General features: G+C 40.4%; 1 protein-coding gene across 3 annotated transcripts in view; it reads left to right on the top strand.

Annotated features, from left to right (window-relative positions):
* The window catches only part of GRIA3 (glutamate ionotropic receptor AMPA type subunit 3), a 288,598-nt gene that overhangs the window by 139,829 nt on the left and 123,885 nt on the right, over positions 1–24,884 (top strand). For all 3 annotated transcript variants that reach the window (XM_043457534.1, XM_043457533.1, XM_043457532.1), the window contains one exon: positions 4,271–4,458. In XM_043457534.1, the coding sequence (XP_043313469.1) occupies positions 4,271–4,458 (188 nt within the window). The remainder of the gene's footprint in view (positions 1–4,270; positions 4,459–24,884) is intronic.

Genomic DNA, 24,884 nt, shown 5'->3' with positions numbered 1-24,884 from the left:
CCCATAACAACCAGTGACTGGATGCAGGTTTCCCTGGGAAGGAAGTATTACTTTAAGCTAGGCAACTCTCTTCAGGAAACAACTTTCCCAGAGTCTGAAGGTGTAAGCCCTTTGGCTGAAGGGGAATCTGGATGGTAGAGCCTTTACCAAGACAACTTCCTCGTTTAGCAAGAGTAGCCCAACAACCGCTCCAGCGGGATTGGATTGGTCATAGCTGTGGCCCAACTCTTCATCCACAATCACTGTGGCACCCCTCTATTGTTATGTTCCTGTGTTATCTGGAAAGTGTGGAAATGTTAGCTGCTCAGTTGTGCCCAACTCTTTGTGACCCCATGGACTGCAGCCTGCCAGGCCCCTCTATCCATGGAATTCTCCAGGCAAGAAAAGAATACTGGAGTGAGTTGCCATTTCCTTCTCCAAGGGATCTTTCTGACCCAGGGATCGAACCTGGGTCTCCTACACTACACTGCAGGCAGATTCTTTACCAACTATGCTACCAGGGAAGCCTGTGTTATCTTGGTTGAATGCAAATGGCAAGCAATCTATCCTTCAGCCAGTTACCTATGTGGTAGCTCTCATTCTTTAAACCAAAGAAGAAACAGAAGTTGGACAGCAGCAGCGGTTTGGAATCAGGATGAGAGAATTTCCTGCTCAAATAAAAGTAGCTTTCAGTATTGCAAAGTTGAGCACATTAAAGCTCACACACAGTGGAGGACAATTCTGAAGCTGCTAAAACAGCAGAATTATTTTTACAAAGCCAAGGCTTTTGTTATACGCACCTCACCTCCTACAATCTCTGATGCCTGCTTCTGCCCTGCCTCCAAACTTTTCTTTTTTCTTTTTTTCCTCCCTCAAACTCACATTTACTGTCTTTGGTCAGCTGTAATAGGAAACAGTCAAGCTATAACAAATTAGGTACGAAAACAAATGAAAGTGCTTTGTTTTTTGGTGGATTGCTCACTGACATGTCCTGCACTAAGGTGACCGTTCCCCCCAGAGTTGTTGAGTACACAGCCACACATGCTCGCAGACACAAAGAAACTCTGCAAGGTGAGAAGATACTACAGAGTTAAGCCACAGTTCTGACTTGCTCAGAAATGTGAGCGAGGCTCATAGCCCAGAAGGCCCCAGACCCAAGCTCATTGAGAAATCAGTCTGCTTTTTCTATTTAATTTTTGAATAGGTGATGCATCCACATGGTTCAGAGAACAAAAGTATAAAAACATCTATAAAATCAGTGTTTATTAAGCGCCTTTGCATTTGTGGCAGCAGGCAGCATATAGAGCAGCACTCATTTGTCATCCATGTCTTCCAGGAGCTTATGCTCTGAGCGGACAGCATGGGTTGTATTTTTTAATCTTTATTGTTTTTGTACTTACAGAAAATAATACCTGCTTCTTGTAAAAAAGTCAAACATTACATAAATAAATGACAGTGCAAGTAGAAGTTCTTGGTAATTCTACACCTCCAAGATAACTACTGCCAATTCCTTCGAATTTTTTTCTATACACTTCAGATTTTTTTTTTTTTTTACAGAAATGGAACTACACTACAAATGCTATTTTGCAGCTTTTTCCTATGGAATAGTATATTGCAGAAAATTTTCTTTTTGTTATATAGAGATTGAGCTATCTCTTTAACAGTAGTATAGTATTCCCTGGTTATGTACTATGCTTTATTTATCCAGTTCTATTTTGAATTTTTAAATGCCTATTGTACAGCTCTTCAAATTGGTTTATCCACAGCTTGTAACTGATTTACCTTGATTTAAATCTACACGTCTCAGGAGAATGTATGAGTACTCAGTAGCAGAAGCGTCATGGAGAAACAGAGTCAGCCACAAAGGTCTACAGGTAGGAAGGGATGCCAGGAAAAGGGACAGACAGGTGCAACTGCCTTGAGTAGGTAACAATGAGAGTACTGCATAAGTGGATAAAACCATCTTTCAGATTTGAGCAACTGTGAAAATAGGGGAGAAATAAAGACTTGGATAGGGTGAATTTTTTAAAAGGGAGATAAATCAGGTTGGAATGGAATGAGTCTTGATGCATGGATGGAGAGTTGTTATACAGCAAAGGTTTTATAAAGAGAATTGACATGCTTTAGTTGAATTCAAGCTTGAAATTAATTAACAAAATAATATGGCTACTTAGAAGTATTAGAGAGGGTGCTAAAATAATAGCCCATATCAAAGCAAGCAGTGATCCACATTGATCAAATCACATATGAATTATCAGGATCAATAAAATATTGACAAATGTCCATAGGAGAGAGACAGAACAGTGAGGGAACCTATCATGAAACTGTTGAAGGATTGGGGCATTTTTAGCCTGAAGAAAAAAAATATAATGGGATATAGGCATATGCTGTTTTTAAAAATGTGAAGGACTATCACGTGGAAACGGGGTTCAATTTGTCTCTTTGGTTCCAAAATAGTAGAACAGGATGAGCAAGCAGAGATTACAAGAATGTAGGTTTTGACTCAGACAAAAAATTTGTACTTTGTTAAAGGGTATATTTTTAAAGTTTAGTTTCAATATAGCAAGATACCCTGTGTAATTTCATTACTAGTACTATTCAGCCAACACTTTCTTCATAAATAGTACAGAAGTAAAATTCAACCTTGTCCTTTCTGAATGTTCATAAATTCTTAATTAGTGGGATTCAAAATAATGAGGCCTCATTGTACATTTCTGAAGAAAGATATTCCAACACTTTAATCTTTTCTTTCCTATGCTTATTTCTTAATCTCATGTCTTGGCCCACCATGTGCCCTCAACTCCCACTAAAGCAGAGAGCACATCAAAAAGCCACACGAAAATGTAAATCTGAGAAATAAATACATGTGGTTAGTTTAAAAAGAGTAAGCATTAACATTTAAAGCAATGGTAATTTACTCCTATCTGTAATTTTGAGCTCCTGTGCTAAAATTGCTCATTTGGAAATTACCAAGTGCTTGGGTCTCACTTGTGATCTTCTTCCCAAGTACACCCAGCACACAAAAGAGTCATCATGACCGCCTGAGTCACTGCTACCATCTCCCCGAAGCACACTCTCCAAACGTCAATACCATTTTCTCTGGTGCAATGAAGATGACCCCCAACAATAACCTGCTTACACTACAGGGTGAGCCTGGGGAGGCACAGAACCTGGAATGTGTTCCAAGAGCAGCACCATTATCCTCCATTCTCTCCTCCTCCTGGAGCCAAATTGTTAGGTCACAGATTATTTGGGTCTTGCAAATCATCCCATTATCCACTCCCATTAGTCATTACCTAAAAATAAATGGAAAACAATTTAATGGAGCAAAAGGAGCTGCTTTTGACCATATCCCAATCAAATAATGTCTATGCCTGATGAAATTATACTCAGATTATGGATTCATGCAGAAGCAAAAATATAGACATGATACAATATTAAGAGATATGAATACTCTCAAAGACCAGTACATACAAAACCCTTGTGTTCTTCTGTGGTTCAGACAGACAGACTGTTCTTTCCAGCTTCTCAAACCCTGATTCTAAAAAGTTTACCCAAAACTCAAGCATTAGATCTTTTCTCTTTCCCATGCAGCATAGATCCAGAAGGTTAGTAGTTAATAGTTGTCTGACATAAATTAGCTTAAAAAAGAACTGAGAATCTTTAATCAATTGAATTGAGAAAGGGGAAGAACTCAGGAAGACTTAATATGATTGAATGCTTTTGTAATGCTGTGAACAAAGGAACAGTATGCTATCTTTGTTATAGACTGTTTTTGTCATGTTTTCTGAGAGTTATTTTGCTTGGGAGACATAATGTACTTTGTTGGAGAGTCATATCCATGTAAGGATCAGCCATATTATAATGAGGTTCTATCTCTACTAAAGCTATTTCTAATTCTGAAGACTGTTGATGTGGAAGATGAAGGAAAGGACAGATTGTGGCCAGAAATAAGAAAGAAGCTACTGGCATTCATTCTATAGATATTTTGATAAGCCTGTCAATAAAAATAATTAGGTACTATAATTCAGCTGTGATTGCTCAAGTACAGACTTGATAAGCACCTAGCCTAGCACCACAAGTTGAATCTTCTTTCTTTTCAAACAGGATAGAGATATGCCAACTGTCCGAAATGTTAAGACTGAGGTTATAAGTAAGCCTGCTGTCCACAAGGGATAAGGTTCAAGGGAACCCAATGGACTGTGACTAAAACCTCACTAGAACCTTTAATACCTACAGAAAGATTTTTAAAAGAAAAAATAATCAATATAGCTGTTTTCCCTTCTTTCAGGATTTTCCATCCTCCAAGCAATTATGGAAGCAGCAGTACAAAACAACTGGCAGGTGACAGCAAGGTCTGTGGGAAATATCAAGGACGTCCAAGAATTCAGGCGCATCATTGAAGAAATGGACAGGAGGCAGGAAAAACGGTACTTGATTGACTGCGAGGTAGAAAGGATTAACACAATTTTGGAACAGGTAGGTTTGAGACTTATTCCACCCCTTTCAACCTGTTAAATCATCAACCTGAGGCGGTTCCCATATCTGCTAATAAATTAAGTAGCCAACAGACTAAACTTGCCAACAGTTTTGATACTCTCTCTAATCCTTTTTTCCTCCCCAGTGGCTGCAGAAGAGAGAGAAACAAAAGAAAATCTAAGCTGTTGAAAATTGCATAGCATGATTATTCTGGTAGTCTCTGCAATTTAATGCTGCTTATCAGATAAACACACCCTTCCACACCTCTGTTTCTTAGATAGCTGAAGATTTCAGAGTAATCCCCTTCCTTTCCCACACCTTCCCCCCAGCAAGGAACAGACAAGGGGTTAGGCAGGGAGAAAGAGTAGTGTTTTTATTTCAGGGGCTTAGTTGCAAAATGTCAAAGCAGCATTCACTAGGTTTGAATCTGTGGATATTTTTCCAGAATATCCCTCTGGTTTGAGAGACAGAGAACAAGAAAGAGAGAATGAATGAGAATATGTGTGTATATAATTGAAGACCATTTTAAAAGTAAGGTGGCATATGAGAAAAAATGATTATGATTTTTAAAATGTGAAGAAAATGAAAAAGCTTCAGACTGGGGAAAAAAATACAATTTGATAGGCCAAAAGATACTCATTATTAATCTTGGATATTTAAATAGAAAACTGAAAAATATGAGAAGAACTGTTTCACCCTAAGCCAGATGGATATTCTGTTTGGAGTAAAGAGTCAAATAGAAATGTGGTGAAAGTTTATTATTTTCTTTAGCAGTCTCAATTTGCCAGTTAATAACAAAGTGCCCATGCTGCCATAAACAAAACTGTAAGGGAAACATTTCCATTCTAATTCGATCCCAGTGTACCTAGGGGCCAAAACAGCTTCAGAGATTGAAATTACAGTGAGCAGTCATTGCCTGGGAGAGCTGTTTTATAGCAAATTAAATATTAACAATTTGTCAGATATGCCCCCGTGAGAAGAGAATGTAAAAAAAAAAAAAAATGGTAAGAAAGAGAAGGAAAAGGAGGGAAGGGGAGAGAAGAGGAATGAGTTCGGAAGAAAGGAAGCACGACAGTCCATCACAGAGATAGAAAGCTGTCCCCTTCTTAGGAACACCATCATCTCTAGTGAACCAACGTCACAAAAAAATCTAGAGCACTAGCCTGGCTAAATCAAATTTTGCAACTAACATTCTCTTAAGCTACCCAAATGATCCACCCCTCCCTTCCAAAAGAAAAAAAAAACTGCCTTTGATTTTCTTAGATCTTGAAAGTGAAGAATCAGGTCAGTGATGTTGGTATATGTACTCCATGCCCTCTAAAATTTTATACCAAAATAGCCTTTTAGTGGGTGACCTACTTAATAGCCTAAAGCAGAGGCCTTGTCATACTTTGTTTTCCTTCTTTTGTACTAGTGACTTTGGTTTCTTGAATAGTTTACATTCTGATAAGTCTTTGGGGGGTTATAGGAACTTATACTGGAATCTGGGGTTTTTTCAGCATGACATAGTAGAAAAAGCAGTGGATAGAGTTGTGATATCTTGGGTATTTAATATATCTCTGCCTCAGTTGTCTCATCTATATAATGGGGAAAATAAAATATGCTCTTCCTCACATGGTTGGTATAATTGCTTTGAAAGGCATAAAATGCTATAGAAAAAATGATTGTTATTACTGAAGATTTTCAGGAAAACTAAACTAACATTATTTGAAAGCCCTGTTCTTTCTTATAATGTCTCAATTGCTATCTGTCTTTCTTCTGGATGCACATTCACAGCATCCCTCATAATACTTTCTATACAACTTTTCAGAGAACATTGTTCAAAGAAAAGTTTTAACAACATTCAAGTAAGGCCAGAGAGTTAATTTCACTTATTCTTTTCCCCACTTTCAAAAAATTGTCACAAAATGATCTACTCATGATTGCTTTCTTTATCATTTAAGGAATTTCTACTAAGTCATTAAGTACTATGAGATAGGAATCTTGCTTGTCTTGTTTGCTGCTGTATATTTGGTGTCTAGCTGAGTACCTGGCATGTAGTGTTGGATGGAAAGATGGATGGGTGGATGAATAGATGGATGGATGAATACTGAACAAGTATATTCTAATAAGTTGTACTGTGATGTTGCTATGCTTCCATCAAGAGGCAGAATAGTGTCTACAATCACATGATGTGATTACTAAAGTACACATTTTCTCAAAGATTTAAGATGGTAGCTCTCTGCTCAAGCTGGTTTTGATACCGCGAATTTGCCAAAATTGATTTCTTTATATAAAAATAGATTTCTCACTAAACTAAATTCTTTAAATTAAACAATAAACATGACATTTCTTTAGAGTAAACATTATTTTAAATTGACTACTAAGATACAGAGATATCACTTTTCTGATTAGTTCCTAACCATTCTGGACAAACTTATCATAATTCACTATACAGATTCTAGTTAGAAAGATAACATTTATAACTCCAGTAGTATCAAGTTTTCCCCCCAGATGCTCCCATTTTCCAAGGGTATTTTAAACTTTGAGCTTATTTTCATGGAAAGAAATTTCTATAGTCTCCCATAAAATGACTGTTCATGCCACTATTTGAGGTGAAAGAGCTTATTATTAATAAAACCACTACAACCGTATTCCCTATAAACCAGACTCTGGCATAAAGTAAGTTCATATTATATTCTATATCCAATGGGTGTTAATGAAAAGACTTCAGTGTGGTATAATTTTTCAAATATTAGTGTATTTTCAACATATTGCTATCTAGTATAACCTCCCCATTTCATAATATAGGTTCTCATTTTTCTTATGAATGTTCAAACAGTTATGGGGCAAGTCGCAATTCTTCCAACATTTCCTCAAGAGCTTTTTTTTTTTTTAATCTCTTTCAATTGTTCAGACCACAGCATGAAAAACAAAATTCAATTAGGTGCACAATAACTGTCTTTAATATTTCATCTTGACAATTAATCTATACGGAAAGCATTCCAAACTTATAGCTACAAAAATTAACATACAAACGGACAACGCTAGAGATAGTTGAAACCAGGATGGGTTATCAGAACTCAAAGAGACTATTTAGAAACTGCAGATCCTGAATCTAAGAATTAAGAGTACTTTCCACAGGAAGATTTAGATGCCCTAGGAAGAATTAACCATTGACCTGACCTTCTAGAGCATTCCTATTACTGCATTGTGTTTATGAGTCCCTCCCCCACTGGTAGACACTGCCTTACTTCAATGACCAACCTAAACACTCACTTTTGAAAAAGTTGCCTCTCATAGAATTATCTACACATGACTGAACAGAGTTACCATCCCAGGAGTGTCTACCTGTGGACTGCTTTGGAAAGGCAGGCCCCATAAAATGAATGGCTCTGTTGGATGTTTCATGCTTATTTGGACAGGCAACATAGCATGGAGTTTCCAAGTATGGACCCTGGAACCAGTCTGCATGGATTCTGTCACTAGCAGTGTGGCCTGGAGCCAATTACTTAACTTTCTGTGTCTCAATTTCCTGGTTGTAAAATGCAAGTGATAACTGTTCCTTAATGAGTAAATATAGGCAAAGCATTCTGAAAAGTTCCTAACACATAGTGTTTGCATTGTTCTTTGATGCGAAACAAAGTGTTTTCACATAGATTATCTCAGTTGAGCCTCACTATGGGAAGCAGGCAGGGCAGATGTGTTTATCTCAGATTTACAGATGATAAATTGATGCTTAGAGATATTTAGATGATTTGTCCAAATGTGGACAAATCACATTTGTCCTAGGACTCTGTACAGTCCTAGGAAGTGGCGGAGCAAGAGTGAAACTCAAGTCTTCTGACTCCCAGTCCAGTGCTCTTACCCCTGCACTAAACAATTTAATTTCTAAGTTGTTTATTAAATATGTAGCCAATCGTGTGGGGAGGGAGGTGGGAGGGGGATCGGGATGGGGAATACGTGTAAATCTATTGCTGATTCATGTCAATGTATGATAAAACCCACTGAAAAAATAAATTAATTAAATAATTAATTAATTAAAAAAAAATATGTAGCCAATACCAACCCCTAGATTAGGCCCGTGCATCAGGTTACATCTTAGAACAATTGCAATGCAATTGGAGAAGATCCAGAGAAGTGCAGCAAAACACAATTAAAGCAGTAGAAAATAGGGCCTATGAGGAAAGACTTTTAAATGAGTTGGTGCTGTTTAGTCTGGTGAAAAAGAGCCAGGAAGCAGTTTAATCACCATTCTCAAGTATAAAGAGTTATCATAAAGAAGGCACTGACCAACTGTTTTGGAGGCCTAAGGATAATACCAGAGCCAACAAGCTTAACTAGACTAGGGAGAAAGTCAGTCATAGAAACGACTCATTACAAGGAGAGAGGAAACTGGAGGAGAGTAAAATCTTACCAGCTGGGGCTATGAGGTGAGGCTATTCTGAATTAGTGAAAAGTCAGATCTAGAATAGTTTTAAGATTGTTTTCAGGAACATACAAATATTCCAAGTCAATTCTCTGTGAGGATAAGTAAATATCCTTACAGAAAAGGAGTCCCCAACCTCTGGACCACAGATGGCTACCAGTCCATGGCCAGTTAGGAACTGGGCCACGCAGCAGGAGGTGAGCAGCAGGTGAGTGAGTGAAGCTTCATCTGTATTTACAGCCGCTCCCCACATTACCGCCTGAGCGTCACCTCCTGTCAGATCAGTGGTGTTATTAGATTCTTATATGAATGCAAACCCTACTTTGAACTGTGCATGTGAGGGATCTAGGTTGCGTGTTCCTTATGAAAATCATCCTGAAACCACTCCCCCACCCCACCCAGTCTGTGGAAAAATTGTCTTCCACAAAACTGGTCCCTGGTGCCAAAAAGGTTGGGGACCACTGTTATTGAAGACTTATTTTAATAAATAGGTAAGAATATTTCCTAATTGCCTGTTTATTGGATATCAGAAAGGCTGTCTCCTTAAAGAGACTTAAACATCAGCCCTCAGTTTGTTTGTTTGTTTTTTTTGCCACACCACATAGCACGTGGGATCTTAGTTCCCTGACCAGGGATTGAACCTGAGCCCCCTGCAATGGAGGCACAGAGTGTTAACCACTGGACCGCCAGGGAAGTCCTCCCCTTCAGTCTTTACTGTGTTTTTATTTTTCCCATAGATAACTCAAAGGTAAATCTCAGCATAGCTCCTGCTTGAATTCTAGAGTATGCAAATTTAGTAGAGTCCAAACCAATACATTTCAAAGTGCTTTGCAGAAAAAATATAGAATGTCTGATTTCCCCTAGAAATAGTTCAAGCTAAAATCACCTCCTCATGAAAAGTAGTGCTACTTAATGATAGAATCCTCAAGCAGGTCAGTCTCTTAGGTTCCTCTCATTTGATTCTGACAGTCACTTCAAAAACAGTTATTTTAAGAAATGAAACAACCAAGTTAGTAAGTCAGTATTCTAAAGATAACAGTTTAAACAAGATAAACAATACTAGGGGGCCTTGTCAAGTGTGAGGCTATGACACAAAGAATGCATTGCTCACTCCAAAATATGTCTAGCAATTGGGGTTACTTAGAGCACTGCCACCAATGGCTAGACCCAGGTGGCGCTAGTGGTAAAGAACCCACCTGCCAGTGCATATTAGACATAAGAGGCTCAGGTTCGATCCCTGAGTCAGGAAGATCCCCTGGAAGAGGACACAGCAACGCACTCCAGTATTCTTGCCTGGAGAATCCCACGGACAGAGGAGCCTGGCGGACTGCAGTCCATAAAGTCTCATAGACTCGGACACAACTAAAGCGATTTAGCATGCACAGAGCACTGTCACCAATGGCTAGACCTCTCTCAAGTGAAGTAAAAATGTTAAAGGCTTATGTCTTCTCCTGACTTGACCCCCCCACTCAGCACATAGTGGTTCTCTCCAGTTCCCCTCCCCCTTTGGCTCCCCCTTTGTGCCAGCCTTTCCTCTCAATGATCCCTGTACAACCTTGAGCTAACTTGCCAGTTCATATGCCAGTCTGAGGGTATCATCTCCTCTTCTTAGAATATTGTGTGGTATAGCTGAATAAACACACTTGGGAACTGAACAGACATGACTTTAAGTCCTAACTCCCTCACCTTCCTGTTGCATGACATTGAAGAAAGCAACAGTTTTTTGAGGCTCCATTTTCTCATGTTAAAAGACTGTTCCACTACCTTCCTTTCATGGGGTCCTCATGTGTTGTGAGGATCAAAGTAACATGGAGAGCACCTGACACCATAACTATCTTCTCATGAGTACTAGGGTTCTGTGTGTATGAAAATGAGTTATTCAGAGACTGTTGCTCTAGAACAATGTCCTCATGGATCTACCAAGATATCAGTTGAATCTAAGGTCTTATCATGAAAACAGAGTCTAAGACTTGAGCTATTCTTAGTTCTCATTAATATGTTTAGCATGTTAGACAACCTGTTTTTTCTCCAATGTAACATTGGATAACATACATTGATTGATAAGTGCAAGGACTATTTGAGAATTAACTAGATTTTTCATCATCACTTAAAATAATTAAAGGCACTCAAGCCTTGAACTCCATATGACAGCTGGGCATTTTTAATAACAAATATGTTTTAAGTGCTTATAATGTTCCAGATACAATTTTAATCAATGTGGGTGGATATGTGCTCAATTCTATATCTCATGTGAGTTAATCTTCATATTAACCCCATAAGGCAGATAGGAATAGTATCTCCATTTAACAGATGGAAGAACTGAGACTTAGAGTTTATAGAGCTAATAACTGGTGAAGCCAGACGTTGAACCCAGGGAGTCTGGCTCCAAATGCTGCTAATCATTGCAGTAATCAGTCCTGCATCTGACTGAGGTTTTCAATAGGAGTAGATTCAACCAGAGGTTAAAAGAGATAAGGACCCTGATGAAGCCTGGAGCAGCAGCTATGCTTACAACCAACCTTGTTAAACAATTAGCATTTCACAAAGATTTTCTCTACTTGATGAGGATCCATATTCCATTAATGCATGGAAGTGACAATGTGCCCCTTAAACCTAGCCTTTGGTAATGAATTCATTTATGATGAACAGGTTCATTTATTTGTGGCACCAAAGCAATCTAACTATGCAATGGGCTCCACAAGAGTAGAATAAATTGTGAGGGGTACATTCTCAGAGTGGTATGTAAGTACACCTAGAATTTCCATCTGCAGGCATTCATTCTCAGATAAAGAATCACGATCTTCATTATTTTATCAACAACTGCCCTAGGGGTTGCCCATTTCCTTCTTCCTTGAGAGGGAATGACGTGAACGTAACTGGCAATGTCTGGAAGGTACAGCTCGCCTTCCTTTCATTAACTCCTGGAAACCCAAGCATAAACTAAGACTAGTTCTAGGAAAGCATAAACACCCACAGGATAAGTATCTGGGGTGGGTGCTCAGCCCTTCTGGGTCCCTAGACTTGAGCACCCAATATCATCCTTAAACTCAGGTGAGAAGGACTACTGCCTTGAGCTCCATGCTCTAAAGGATTTCTCATATCATAAACACAGAAACAGAAAGATTTTTTTCTTTTTGTTCTTGAGAGTTGTTGAAAGGTTAATAGCTGGTTGAACATCATGAGGAAAAAGGAAAAGGAAACATAAGGCAAACAGGGATGTCCACATCAGAGAACAAAGGTATATGGGGTCAAGGGCAGGGGCAATGAAGGAGAAAATGGTAACTCATGATGTAGGAAACCAGAGAAAAATGGATGATTTTGTTTAAAAGTGGCCTCCCCAAGTCACTCTAAGTGAAGGGGTTTAGCAGATAGTTTTTCCGGATATCTGCACTCTCTCACTGTATTCTACTTGAATGATGTCATTTTGGAAGACATGGAAAATTGTGCGGGAACCTCAAGTCACAAAAGTAAGCTTTTGTGGGGTGAGGAGCTTGCTCTCCTTGGCTTCTTCCACCTCATCCCAGTTTCAGGTAGATCCAGTCTCCATCCAGGAAATCTAAGCCCTGGGCTCAGCTTCCACCCCAGCTCACCTTACCCTGCCCCAACAGGGTACAACAAATCCCCTACATATGAACAAGTTCCAATCTGAGAGCACATTCATAAGTCCAGTTTGTTCATGAGTCCAACAGAGTTACCTTAGGTACCCAACTAACACAATCAGCTATATAGTACTGTACTGTAATAGGTTCATAATACTTTTCACACAAATAATATATAAAAAATAAACACAAAAAATAAAGAAAACATTTTTAACCTTTTACTACAGTACCTTGGCTTAGATGGTAAAAAATCTGCCTGCAATGCAAGAGGCACAGGTTCAACTCCTGGGTCGAGAAGATCCCCTGGAGGAGGGCATGGCAACCCATTCCAGTATACTTGCCTGGAGAATTCCATGGACAGAGGAACCTGGTGGGCTACAGTCCATGGGGTCACAAAGAGCTGGACACGACTGAGCGACCTCCACTTTACTTTTACCTTGAAAAGTACAGTAGTACCAGGTACATCACCACTGCTTTTATGCTTGCTTTAGACTATCCTGGGCTTGAAATAAAGGTACTGTCCTACTGTACTCTATATAGTACTGTACAGTAAAGTACACAAAAGCATAACCACTTGTAGAGGACACACGCACATGACAATGTATGCCAGGCACGTGAACTAACTTATATGGTTGGATGTGCGAACACACGTTCACATCTTTGAAAGTTCATATGTAGGGGACATACTGTATGTGAAATAGAGAATCTCATGTGTGTACCCTCAGGGAAATGAAACTCAAGACCTGAGAGATTGGTTTCCTATAAGCACCTAATTTACAGAACTCTGAGCCTTATCTCCCAACAATGAATATCTGCCAAGAATCTCCTCCCATCCACAAGCCAGTGAAGTTAGAACTTGTGCTCTGGTTGGGTGCGGGCTCCCACTTTGTGTTGTTCCTTTCTCATAAATGCAGCCCACTCCACACCTTCCACAGACTCCCCTGTAGTTTGCATTTCTTGAACTGCAATTTCTCTGCTATTTCCAAATAAACTCAATTTCTGGTAGCTTGAGCTTATGTCCATTTATCTCTCTATTTAGGTCGACAGGTGGATACACAGACCGAGCCAAGGCATATCTTGCTTTCCAACTTTGTAACATTTAGATGTGTGGTATGCAGTCCTCCATTTGTACTCTTGCTATGTGCCCTCAAAAAATTAGGGGTGAGCCTGTTCCTATCTCTCTCGTGGCCTAAAAACATAAATGCACCTGTCAAAATGCCCAGTTTACTCCTGGAGTTTCTGAATATGCTAGGCTCATACACTGTGAATGCAGCTCTTCCAATCACCTATGGTGATATTTGCCTGGTGAGGCAGGGTTGAGGAGGGAGATTTTGCACACTAATAGAATCTCTTCCTGACTAGCTGAAACACTATGGAAAGTTAATCTAGTATCCAGTAGATCGGATACAGTGATGCTCCATCATTTTTTTGGTAAGATTTTTACCCCACTGCTATCTCTCAGAAGTGGATACAAGCTACTCCAGAGAATCTTCCCAACAATCTTGCATTTTTTGCTTTATCCCATAGATACTCCTTTTTACCCTATCCAACATAAAAAAAATAAGGTCAGAGGACATGGTTAGGATAAATTATAGGTGTGAAGGGACAGCGATAGAGAAATTACTCGAATTTTTCCTTCTCCTTTCCATGCCCACTGCCACAACTCACCCTACACCTGGTCAGATCCTTTTCAACACTAGAGGTTATCTAAGAAAGATTCTCTGTACTCAGCATTCCAAAGTACTTCTGCTTTCAGAGGCATGGTTAGAAGCTGAGACTTAAACATTCTTCCACCACCACATAGTGATGGTTCTAAACTTCACATGCAGGTCTGTCTTCTCCATGACATTCACATTATATGCTTGGCTGAGTACCAGATAGGAGAGAAAACAGCTACACTGGAGACCCCTTGAACCAAAGCAAGATGCCATTTATTTTCCAGTATGTGTCTATAGGTGGAATGAATGCAAAGTCTTTCAGAATCTTCAAAAGACAAAAATAGATAAGGGATTTGGCAGGTGTTACTTACCTGGATTTCAAAGGGAAATCTGAGGCCATATCTTCATGATAGACAAACAAGATGCCACATAGAATAGGACCTCCTGGAGTGGACAAAATTGCTTAGCTACCTAAGAAATCACTGCATAATCAAGAGACAAATCACAAAAAAGAAGAAAGGCAAAGGTGTTAAACCTCTAGAATAGTTATTACAATTTACAAGGAAAATTTTTCAGACAAGGACCAGTCAACTGTTCTGAGATTAACATCACAAAAGGGCTTATATTCAGAGTACTATACTAGGCACTGTTGGCAGGAACAAACGTTCTCTTTCATTCTTTCCTTTTTAAAATTTGTAATAGCCCCTAGCAATGTGAGTCAAGTTAGAGAGCAACATTTCAACAAAGGTAAAATAATATAGTATATGCTAGGTACATATGGGCTGTAGAATTAAAGGAATTAGAAAAGCCTACAGCTTATTTTTGTATATGAGTAAACTAATCATAAAATGTAATGTCAGGGACTTCAGTACTGAGGTCCAGTACCTAAGACTCCGTGCTCCCAATGCAGGGGGCCTGGACTCGATCCCTGGTCAGGGAACTAGATCCCACATGCTGCAACCAAAGACCCCAAGTGTCACAACTAAGACCCAGTGAAGCCAAAATATATAAATCAATTAATTAATATAATTTAATAAAATATAAAGTCAAAGAAATGCTGGGCTGGATGAATCACAAGCTAGAATCAAGACTGCATGGAGAAATATCAACAACCTCAGATATGCAGATGATACCACTCTAATGGCAGAAAGTGAAGAGAAATTAAAGAGCCTCCTGATGAGGGTTGAAGAGGAGAGTGAAACACCTGGCTTAAAACTCAACATTCAGAAAACTAAGATCATGGCATCTGGTTCTATCACTTCATGGCTAATAGATGAGGAAAAAGTGGAAACCGTGGCAGATTTTATTTTCTTGGGCTCCAAAACTCCCTGCGAACAGTGACTATAGCCACGAAATTAAAAGACACTCCTTGGAAGAAAAGCTATGACAAACCTAGACAGTGTATTAAAAAGCAGAGACATCACTTTGCTGACAAAGGTCTGTCTAGTCAAAGTCATGGTTTGTCCAGTAGTCATGTGAGAGTTGGACCAAGGCTGAGCACCAAAGTATTGATGTTTTTGAATTGTGGTGTTGGAGAAGACTGTTGAGAGTCCCTTAAACAGCAAGAAGATCAAACCAGTTAATCCTAAAGGAAATCAACCCTGAATATTCACTGGAAGGACTGATGCTGAAGCTCCAATGCTTTGGCCACCTGATGCAAAGAGCTGACTCATTGGAAAAGACCCTGATGCTGGGAAATATTGAAGGCAACAGGGGATGAGATAGTTGGTTTACATCACCAACTCAATGGACATGAGTTTGAACAAACTCTGGGAGATAGTGAAGGACAGGGAAGCCTGGCATGCTGCAGTTCATGGGGTCGCAAAGAGTCAGACATGACTTAGCAACTGAACCACAACAACAGAGGTCCAAGTGTATATAAGACCTGTGCCTGTCCATCTTCTTCTCCCAGGCACATGTTAAGGCCCATAGGTGAAAAAAGACTTCCTGTTCCTCTTTGCTTTCCCTGCTCCCCAATCTCTTAATGGGCACACTTCCAGACATAGATGAATGTAGCCAAGTACACCCACTGGCTTTCCTTCATCTCTTAGTAGATGAACCCTTTCCTTCCCCACCTCCAGCCATTCCAGGTTTCTCACTGTAAATTGGCTGCTTCATTCATCCTCTTCAGGAACCCTTTTTATTACCTCACCAATCATGGTGTCCAGGGGTCTCTGTTTCTTACCCTAATGATTTGGTGGTTTAATGCTATTATTTAACATATCCTAGACTACCCTAATACATATTTTGAAGCAAAAATACACCCCATGATCCAGTGGCTAAAACGCTGTGCTCCTAATGCAGGGGGCCTGGGTTCAAAGCCTGATCAGGGAACTAGATCCCACATGCCACCACTAAAGATTCTGCATGCCTCAGGATGCACTAAGACCCAGTGCAGCCAAATAAATAAATACTTCAAAAATGCACCCCAAAGTTGCAGAACAGTGTCCCAAAAGCAAAGCCTCCAGTTTGATTTCTTAAAGATTCTTACTGCCCATGTTGTTTCTCTGAAGTCCAGACTACTGTTTTCCAGGCCCTAAGTGAGTCAGATTCTGTACTTGCAATAAAAACCTTCACCATATTAGGTGATTTTAACACTCACTGGCAGCCTTAAATAAACTTGTTCCCCAAAATGCAAAGATATTTATCCTAAGAGTTAGTAGCAGGCCTCAGTATTCTATATTTAGAGATTTTAATCTTTGGCTTATTATAAAAGATAATCTGATTCTCTGGTCATACTTCACATTAGACTGGCTAGACTGGCTTCGTGAATATTTAGAAGCAAATTCCCTCTGGGAAAATAAAGAGGAAAAACTCATTCAAGATCATTACTTTGAAACAGCAAGACTCTTGTTTATTTCAGATGATAGAAGCTTTGGTCTCATAAAGGAAATCCTCCTATTCAACCAACAGTTCCCTCCCCCTCCCCCATTTTTAAACATTGTGATACCTCATTATTTACTTGATTCTTTCCTAGGAAGCTTGGAGATTTCACTTTAAAAAAATAAACACAAATTCAAATTAATTTTCATTAAGGAACCTCATGAGAGTCCTTGGGATGACTGGAAACATCCTGGAGTTTTCTAAAGCAGAGTACAAAAGCCTTGAGGCAGGAGACCTAGCTTTATGATTTCAAAAAGTCACCTTATTGCTCTGTGCCTCTGTTTCCTAAACTGGAAAATGAATGTGTTTGAATATGATGGTCCCTTCCCGTTCCAACAGGCTATGATTCCCAGCACTGTGAAAAAACAGGTAGGAAGTTCAATTCAAGAACTGTTGATTGAGTCTGACCCCTTTAACCACACACAGTGCTAGATATGTTGGGAGGGGAAAGGACATGTCTTCCATGCTACAGTAGTGGGGGTGATAAGGCAATGCAATCATTCTGGAAGGCAGAGTATGATAAGTATCTCAAAATGTGTGAGTCAACTTTCCTGCTTTCTCAGATTTCCAGGCTAGTGACCATCACTGAGAGTTTCTTTGCCGACTGAGAATCTTGCAAGCCTCAACATCAGTGAGCTTTGCTTAGACTTGGAGACACAGATGAAGGGAGAGATAGAGATGATACGTTCCAAGGTCAGGACACAGCCTGGAAGCTTATCATTTACCTCTGTCCTTAGAATACAGAACAACAAATGTCCCCATTAATAAGAGTTTCGGGTTGATCAAAGTTTTGCCACATCCATACATATAAATATCTCATCAGTCCTTACAGTATCTGGAAAATGCCTGGGGAAAATTCCTATTAATTAAGAATTTCTGGCAGTTGGATTTTGATTAACTGAGGTCTGTTTGTTCATCACAAGCCTATTATATGCCTCTCTACTGTTACTGCTGCTCAGATGCCCTTTGCCCAAAGAAAAGTACAATAGGTTGCAGTAAAGACTTATTACATCAAAAGACTTTCTCTCCCACCCATTAACACCAACATTTTAGGATCAAGGCTGGTACCTTATTCTAAAATTATAAAAATATGAACCAGTTCGAATGGGAAAATAAAATACAAATAGCCTCCTTTGAGTTAACTATACCACTTAAATCAAGTGAGACCTCAGATCCATCCTTTAAAAAAATAGAAAAAAGGAAACATCAACCACAGATAACTATTTTATCCCTCTACAGGCATTGAATATGTTTTCAGTTGGCATGGGAGGAAAGCACCCTGACACCTGGTCCTTTGTACGGCTGATGCTGTGAATGTCCCAGCTAAGCCTTCGCGGACACTGAGGAGTTGACAAGCTCCTAGGGGTTACAATTACTGGCTTGTAAACATTAATGAATTTTTTTAGAATCATTATCCAGGTTTATTAGGACAATTTCCCAGATTAAAAGCAACCAAAATATAGCAATTAGAAGGTTCATCACACAGCTTCATGATTACAGGAGTCTTGTCCTAGATTCTAACAGACACTGTAACAAACAGGTTCATAAGGGCTGCAAGAACCACAGTCTACAACAGCAACACAAAAGCTATTTATTGTTATACATTAGGTGCAGAGAGGTACTGTCTGATTCCACTTATAGGAGATACCTAGAATCATCAAATTCATAGAGTCAGAAAGCACATTGGTAGATGCCGGGGCGGGGGGTGGGGATAGGGAGAGGGAACAGGGAGTTAGCATTTAATGTGGACAGAGTTTTGGTTTAGGAAGGTGGAAATTTGGGGAGATGGATAATGGTGAGAGTTGCACAGCAGTGCAAATGTACTTAGTGTAAATGCACTGTACAAAGATGATGAAGATAGTATGTTTTATATTGTGTGACTTTTACCACAATAAAAAAACATTTTAAAAATGTTACTTACGGTTCACAGTCACATTGCCACAGGACCTTTGTATTTTAAATAATTTAGACCCCAAGACTCCATTATAAGAGAGTCACAAAGCCAAAGCAAAATACATAACTATAAATAAAATGGACACACTCAAGTTCTTCACTGCACTGACACTGAAGTGCGAAGGCCATTGACTGATCCATGCCAAGATCTGGACTTCAGTGAGACTGAGTGTGGGAAGGAGCCTGTGATCAGTCTGATGCCACTGTTGGCAACCACCCACTTGGCCCTCTCAGTCAATTTCATCCCACTCCTGTTGGGGCAGCTTGCCTTCTACCCAGATTCGACAGGGTCAAATTTGTCTCTATCCAAAAGTTATAACAAATTGACAAGTAAGGGGCACGACTCAATGGGCCCAGGCCAGAGCCTGGGGATACTGGTGACAATTAGTGTCACGTCACTACAGAGGCTTCCCACGTGGCACTAATGGTAAAGAATCCACCTGCCAATGCAGGAGACATAAGAACCGTGGGTTTGATCCCTGGGTTGCGACGATTCCCCTGGAGAAAGGAATGGCTACCCACTCCAGTATTCTGGCCTGGAGAAATCCATGGATGGAGGAGCCTGATGGGCTACAGTCCATAGGGTGGCAAAGAGTTGGACACGACTGAAGTGACTTAGCATGCAGACAAGCACTAGAGGTAGAGCTAAAGTGGAAGAGATTGGTAGCCAGACACCACTGTTCTCTCTCCAACCTTTTAAAAATTATATATAACTACCAAGCGGCTTCCCAGATATACATGTAGCACCAACACCCTACTCTGAAAAAGAATAGCAATTGACAAATACCTTCTGAAGTCATCTAGCACTATAGGTAAAAGACCAAAAAGCTGACTGAGTTCTGTCTCAAGATCCCCAGGTGACCTTACACAGTCACCTCACCTTTCATCTGCCGCTGCTGCTGCTGCTAAGTCACATCAGTCGTGTCCGACTCTGTGCGACCCCATAGACGGCAGCCCACCAGGCTCCCCTGTCCCTGGGATTCTCCAGGCAAGAAAACTGGAGTGGGTTGCCATTCCCTTCTCCAATGCATGAAAGTGAAAAGTGAAAGTGAAGTCTCTCAATCGTGTCAGACTCTTAGCGACCCCATGGACAGCAGCCTACCAGGCTCCTCAGTCCATGGGATTTTCCAGGCAAGAGTACTGGAGTGGGGTGCCATTGCCTTCTCCACACCTTTCATCTACTTAGCCATAAAATAGAAAACTCCTCCCCTGCCTTACCAGAATGATGTTAAGATGAATCAGACAATTTCTCTAAGGTATTCTAAGATTCCCCAGCGAGGGCAAGTCCACAAGCATTATAATTAGAGTCACTGCACCTCATTTCAAAGAGGAGGAGAAAATGAATAAAGAAAGGAACATGTGGGCACTGAGTCCAAGAACTCAAAGAGTATATAAGCTCCTTCTGTAATCTGAGGCAGGTTCCAAGAGAGGGAGACTGACATGGTGAAGTCACACAAGAGTTTGGTGGTTAGGACATGGTCCCCAGATATTCAGAGTCTTCATATTTGTCTTTGATGGTGTGCTGTTACTTTATTACAATCATCTTAAAGATTTGGATATGTAAGCACTACCAAGAGAGTGGCAAGTACTTTGATTATGGCTTTTTGGTCCTACCATAGTGGGGTTAACTGGTCATCAACAAGAGTGCTGAGTTCAAATTTATGTGCTTTAACTTATTTGCATGCTGTCAGTTGTTCCAACAGTGGAAATTTTGGCTCTCCCTATAACTGGATCATTATTGAGGACAGGTCAGGAAGGGTACTGTCTCTTTCAGAGCTCAGCATTGGCAGGACGTGTGCCCACTAATCTTAAGAATGGGGACACAGGGGACTTCCCCAGTGGTTCAGTGGTTAAGACTTCACCTTCCAATGCAGAGTATGTGAGTTCAATTCCTGGTCGGGGAGCTAAGATCCCACACACTTCCTGGGCAAAAACCCAAAACATATAATAGCAGCAATGTGGTAACAAATTCAATAAAGACTTTTAAAATGGTTCACATCAAAAAAAAAAAAAAAGAAAGAAAGAAAGAAAGAATGGGGACACAGAAAATGGAAGACTGGGTGAACTTATTTGAAAAAATGTTATCTAAAAGATACACACACACACTTATAGAGGTACATAAGAGGGCAGAATCAGATGTAGTGAAATCTCAGTAATGTCGGGTCTTAGATTAAGAAATGAGGATCCAGAGACCCTGAAGCAAGGGACTGGGCCCTCTAAGAAGGTACTATAGAAAGCTTCTTAATGGCTGTTCTTAAGTGCCTTTTCATCATTACTATCTCTTCAATAGCTCTGAGAGCCCTTTTCACTTCTCTTGACCTTATTTCAAACTACTGCCTGTGCTTAACTGGAGAACCTCCTACTCAATAAATTGCTTCTCCTCCCTCTTCCCTGGCCAATATAAAATCAATTGTTGCTCGACAGACTGCTTTGTTGCCATTTCCTCAAAGTCCCCAAGGAAAGAAACGCACCTTATTTGTACACACATTAACTTAATTTCAGTCTCACCCACTCAAGCACAGCACAATCCTTCAAACTCGGACCCTAGCCCATTTGCTACTTGGTGTCCATGGCAACCACCGCCAAGCTGCTCAGAGAGAGCTTCAAGGAGTGGCAGTAAAGTGCATCTCCCAACAGAGCCCTTAGCTCTTAACAGGGGGCAGCAGACCCATCTCTGAAGCCTCAGGCATTGGCTTTCATTAGGGGAGGGTAGTGTTGTCCAGGGCTCCTCCTCAGAAGGGTTGTGGGCTGCTTCTCACACTCAACCTGTTGAAGATAGAGCATTAATTGTGAAATATTGAAACTAAGTGAAAGTGATAGTCGCTCAGTTGTGACTCTTTGTGACCCCATGGATGGTAGCCCACCAGGGTCCTTTGTCCATGGAATTCTCCAGGCCAGAATACTGGAGTGGGTAGTCATTCCCTTCTCTGGGAGCTCTTCCCAACCCAGGGATCGAACCCAGGTCTCCTGCATTTCAGGCAGATTCTTTACCATCTGAGCCACCAGGGAAGCCCAAGACTAAGTGAGAGGGCAGATTTTGCCCACGACAATTTCCCCAGGAGTATTCTCCTCCCATGATTCTGTCCACTGCAGCTCCCACCACACCCCTTGCTTAACTAACGACAGTCACAGATTTCAACACCCCCGGAGACAATACACATGAACGCCTAGCCACTTCCTAGTGGTCCCTACCACACGGTGACCTACAACTCATTTTCCTCACTTTCTTAACTCACATCAAGAATGCATGCATGATAATCTTGCCATCAAACTATATTTTTTAAAGAAAAAGAGCCATGTTCATAATGGTCCAGGAACTGGAGGATTTATGAGCCAAGAGAAAATGTTATTGTTTCTCCAAATATAGAGAAAGCCGTTCAGTCTTCAAACTGTTTTCATGAGTTCCATATTATTGGCTTTGCTCAGGGAGCTTAGCTGAGAAGTTGTCAGATGGAGATGAATTTCCCTTTACTGTACTCCAGAGGAAATGGGGATGGTTTCATTTGCAATCTCATTGCAACAGAACCCAACATATCGAACAAAGTTTTGTTGTTGTTGTTGTTTTTGCATACAGAGGACTAGTTCAGACTCAGTTCTTTGTGGAAACTGGAAAGAATCCATTACTCAAGTGTTCTCTTCATAGAATCTACATAAATAAGAATAATATTTGAAGTGGCAGAAACAAGTGAATGCTTTTATCTTCTTAGCTGTGTGAGAAAAGGAAACAGAAGGCTCTTATGCACAATCCTTTCCAGTAGAACTGCTGAAATGTAGATATGGTTTCAAGCTGTCCTTGAAAGCAAGACATTCCTGTGTGTGCTGCCTGGGTCTGTCATCCCAGATAAAAACTAGTAGCAAGTTTAAAGAAAAGGTGAAAAACAAAGAAGACATGGTTTTGCCTGCAAGGAACTCATGAGTTCACAGAGAAGCGTCACGTAGACTGATGATCATGGTCTAACTGCAGTGACAGAAAGGAACAAGATCCTAATGGGAATGCACAAGAAACACGCCTGACTTAGAGACCCAGACAGCTTGTTCCTGATGACTTGTTGAGCTGAGTCTTCAGGGGCCAATAGTTCACCTGGTTAGGTGAAAGGGGGTGGAAATTTGTATTTGCATAGATATGACAAGCTCCCTTGTCAGAGTGAATGCTAATAAGCAGTGCCGATTAGAAAACGGAGAGTAACTTTACAACTCTGTTGTAAAGCAGAATGGTTGAAACTTGATACCAATAAGAACACAGACTATAAAGGCCAGAACACAACTCTATCTTTCATCACGACTTTTTGATCCTCAAGAAACGGAATTTTTCCACTAGGAAATATAGTAGCATGATATCTGAAATGAGAAGGTTCTGCTTAGAGATTAAACTACCCCATCATTTGATGATGAAGAAACAGAGGTGCTGAGAGAGAGACTAATACATATAGCAGCCACACAAGCAGTGAGTGAAAGAGAAAAGATTTAAACCCAGATCTGATTCCAGTGTCCACCTTCCTCGCACCACACCATCCAAGACTACGCCAATACAGGGACCAAACAGATATCTACATATGGACTCCCTTGAAAAGGCCACCTGCCTTCTCACCCCCATCCCACTTGCCACCCAACTACCTGGAATTAGTGTTTAGGTTAAGAGTCCATTCGTAAGAAAACATACTGCACCAGAAAGATGACATTTGAAGTCAGTATAAAGTCTCATCTTTTTTTCCTTGCATTTGGAGTTCTCTTTTTTCTCATCATCCAAAAACAGTGATTGAACACCTGCATACAGGGCACTGTGCTGAATGATATACACACTAATTAGTTTAAACTGAGGCCCTGCCCTCAAGTACTTTGAGTCTAATTGGGACGGCAGGACATGTGCCTAGTTTGGGAAAATAATCAGTAGTCTGAGGAAAGGATGAGAGGTAGAAACCTTGTAGAAATTTACGAGTGGGAGTGATCACCAGACAAGCAAAGTAGAATACAGGCTTCCTGAGGGCAGGGTGCTTGTCCATATCCCCAACACCTAAAACAGTTTGGAACCTAGTAAGTGCTCAATAAGTATTTGTTGAGTTAAATAAATAGCTTCTTGACATTTTTCAGGGTGGGGGGAGGGTAGTCCTGGCATTTATCACTTGGAGAATAATTCCCAGTCCTCGGTACACTGCGAACTGTGGCTTTTGCTTATGGTACACCACACAAACTCCCCAGGGAGATGTGTAGCAATGAATGCACAGCCTATGGCTTAAACCTTTGCAAAATCCTTGCAAAGCTGTGCTCTCTGCCACTCCATACCATGGATGCATGTTTCCCAGGGGTGAAGGCTAATGTGGAGCCAGGGTTTTTTGTTTATTTGTCCCTTATGACCTCAAGCTCTTTTCAGCAAAAGGCACAGCCCTTTGATAGCAAAGCAGTTCTGGGAGACACGACTCCATTATGTGCTGGCTCATCTAACAAGGCAGAACGCAGATTCTGATTTAAAAGCAAGCTCCTTTAATGAGTTTTGGTTAGGCTTAAAGGATAAATAGTTGTGATTACTGTCAGTCGGCATAGGTTATAATCTCTGTCTTAGATGCTTATATTCCATTAATGGGGACTCAAATGGGCATCACAGTACAATTCCCTTTAAAGAGTGGAATCTGGACCAAAAAAGCAGCTTCAAAAACAGTCATTTGTGCATCCCCAAATGGTCAAGTTCTTGGTCTTGCAGGGTTTTGTACTGGGTTATGAGTCTTTCACTTATTTTTATCATTGTACAGATTCTTATTACTGTTGGCTGCCAGAGCTTGGGAAGAGATAGGTAATTAGAACATATCAGAACAGTGAAGGGAAACCAAGCATTCACATAAAAAATGAGAAGTTAAAGCTATCCCACTCTCACTGTGGCTTACACTAACCTCGTGGTACCGCAGTGCTGTGCCAGCATGTAATTTCAAGTCA

The sequence above is a fragment of the Cervus canadensis genome, chromosome X, assembly GCF_019320065.1.
Source record: "Cervus canadensis isolate Bull #8, Minnesota chromosome X, ASM1932006v1, whole genome shotgun sequence".
NCBI lineage: Eukaryota > Metazoa > Chordata > Mammalia > Artiodactyla > Cervidae > Cervus > Cervus canadensis.
Note: the sequence above shows the minus strand (reverse complement) of the source record. Positions and strands in the feature narration are given on the sequence as shown.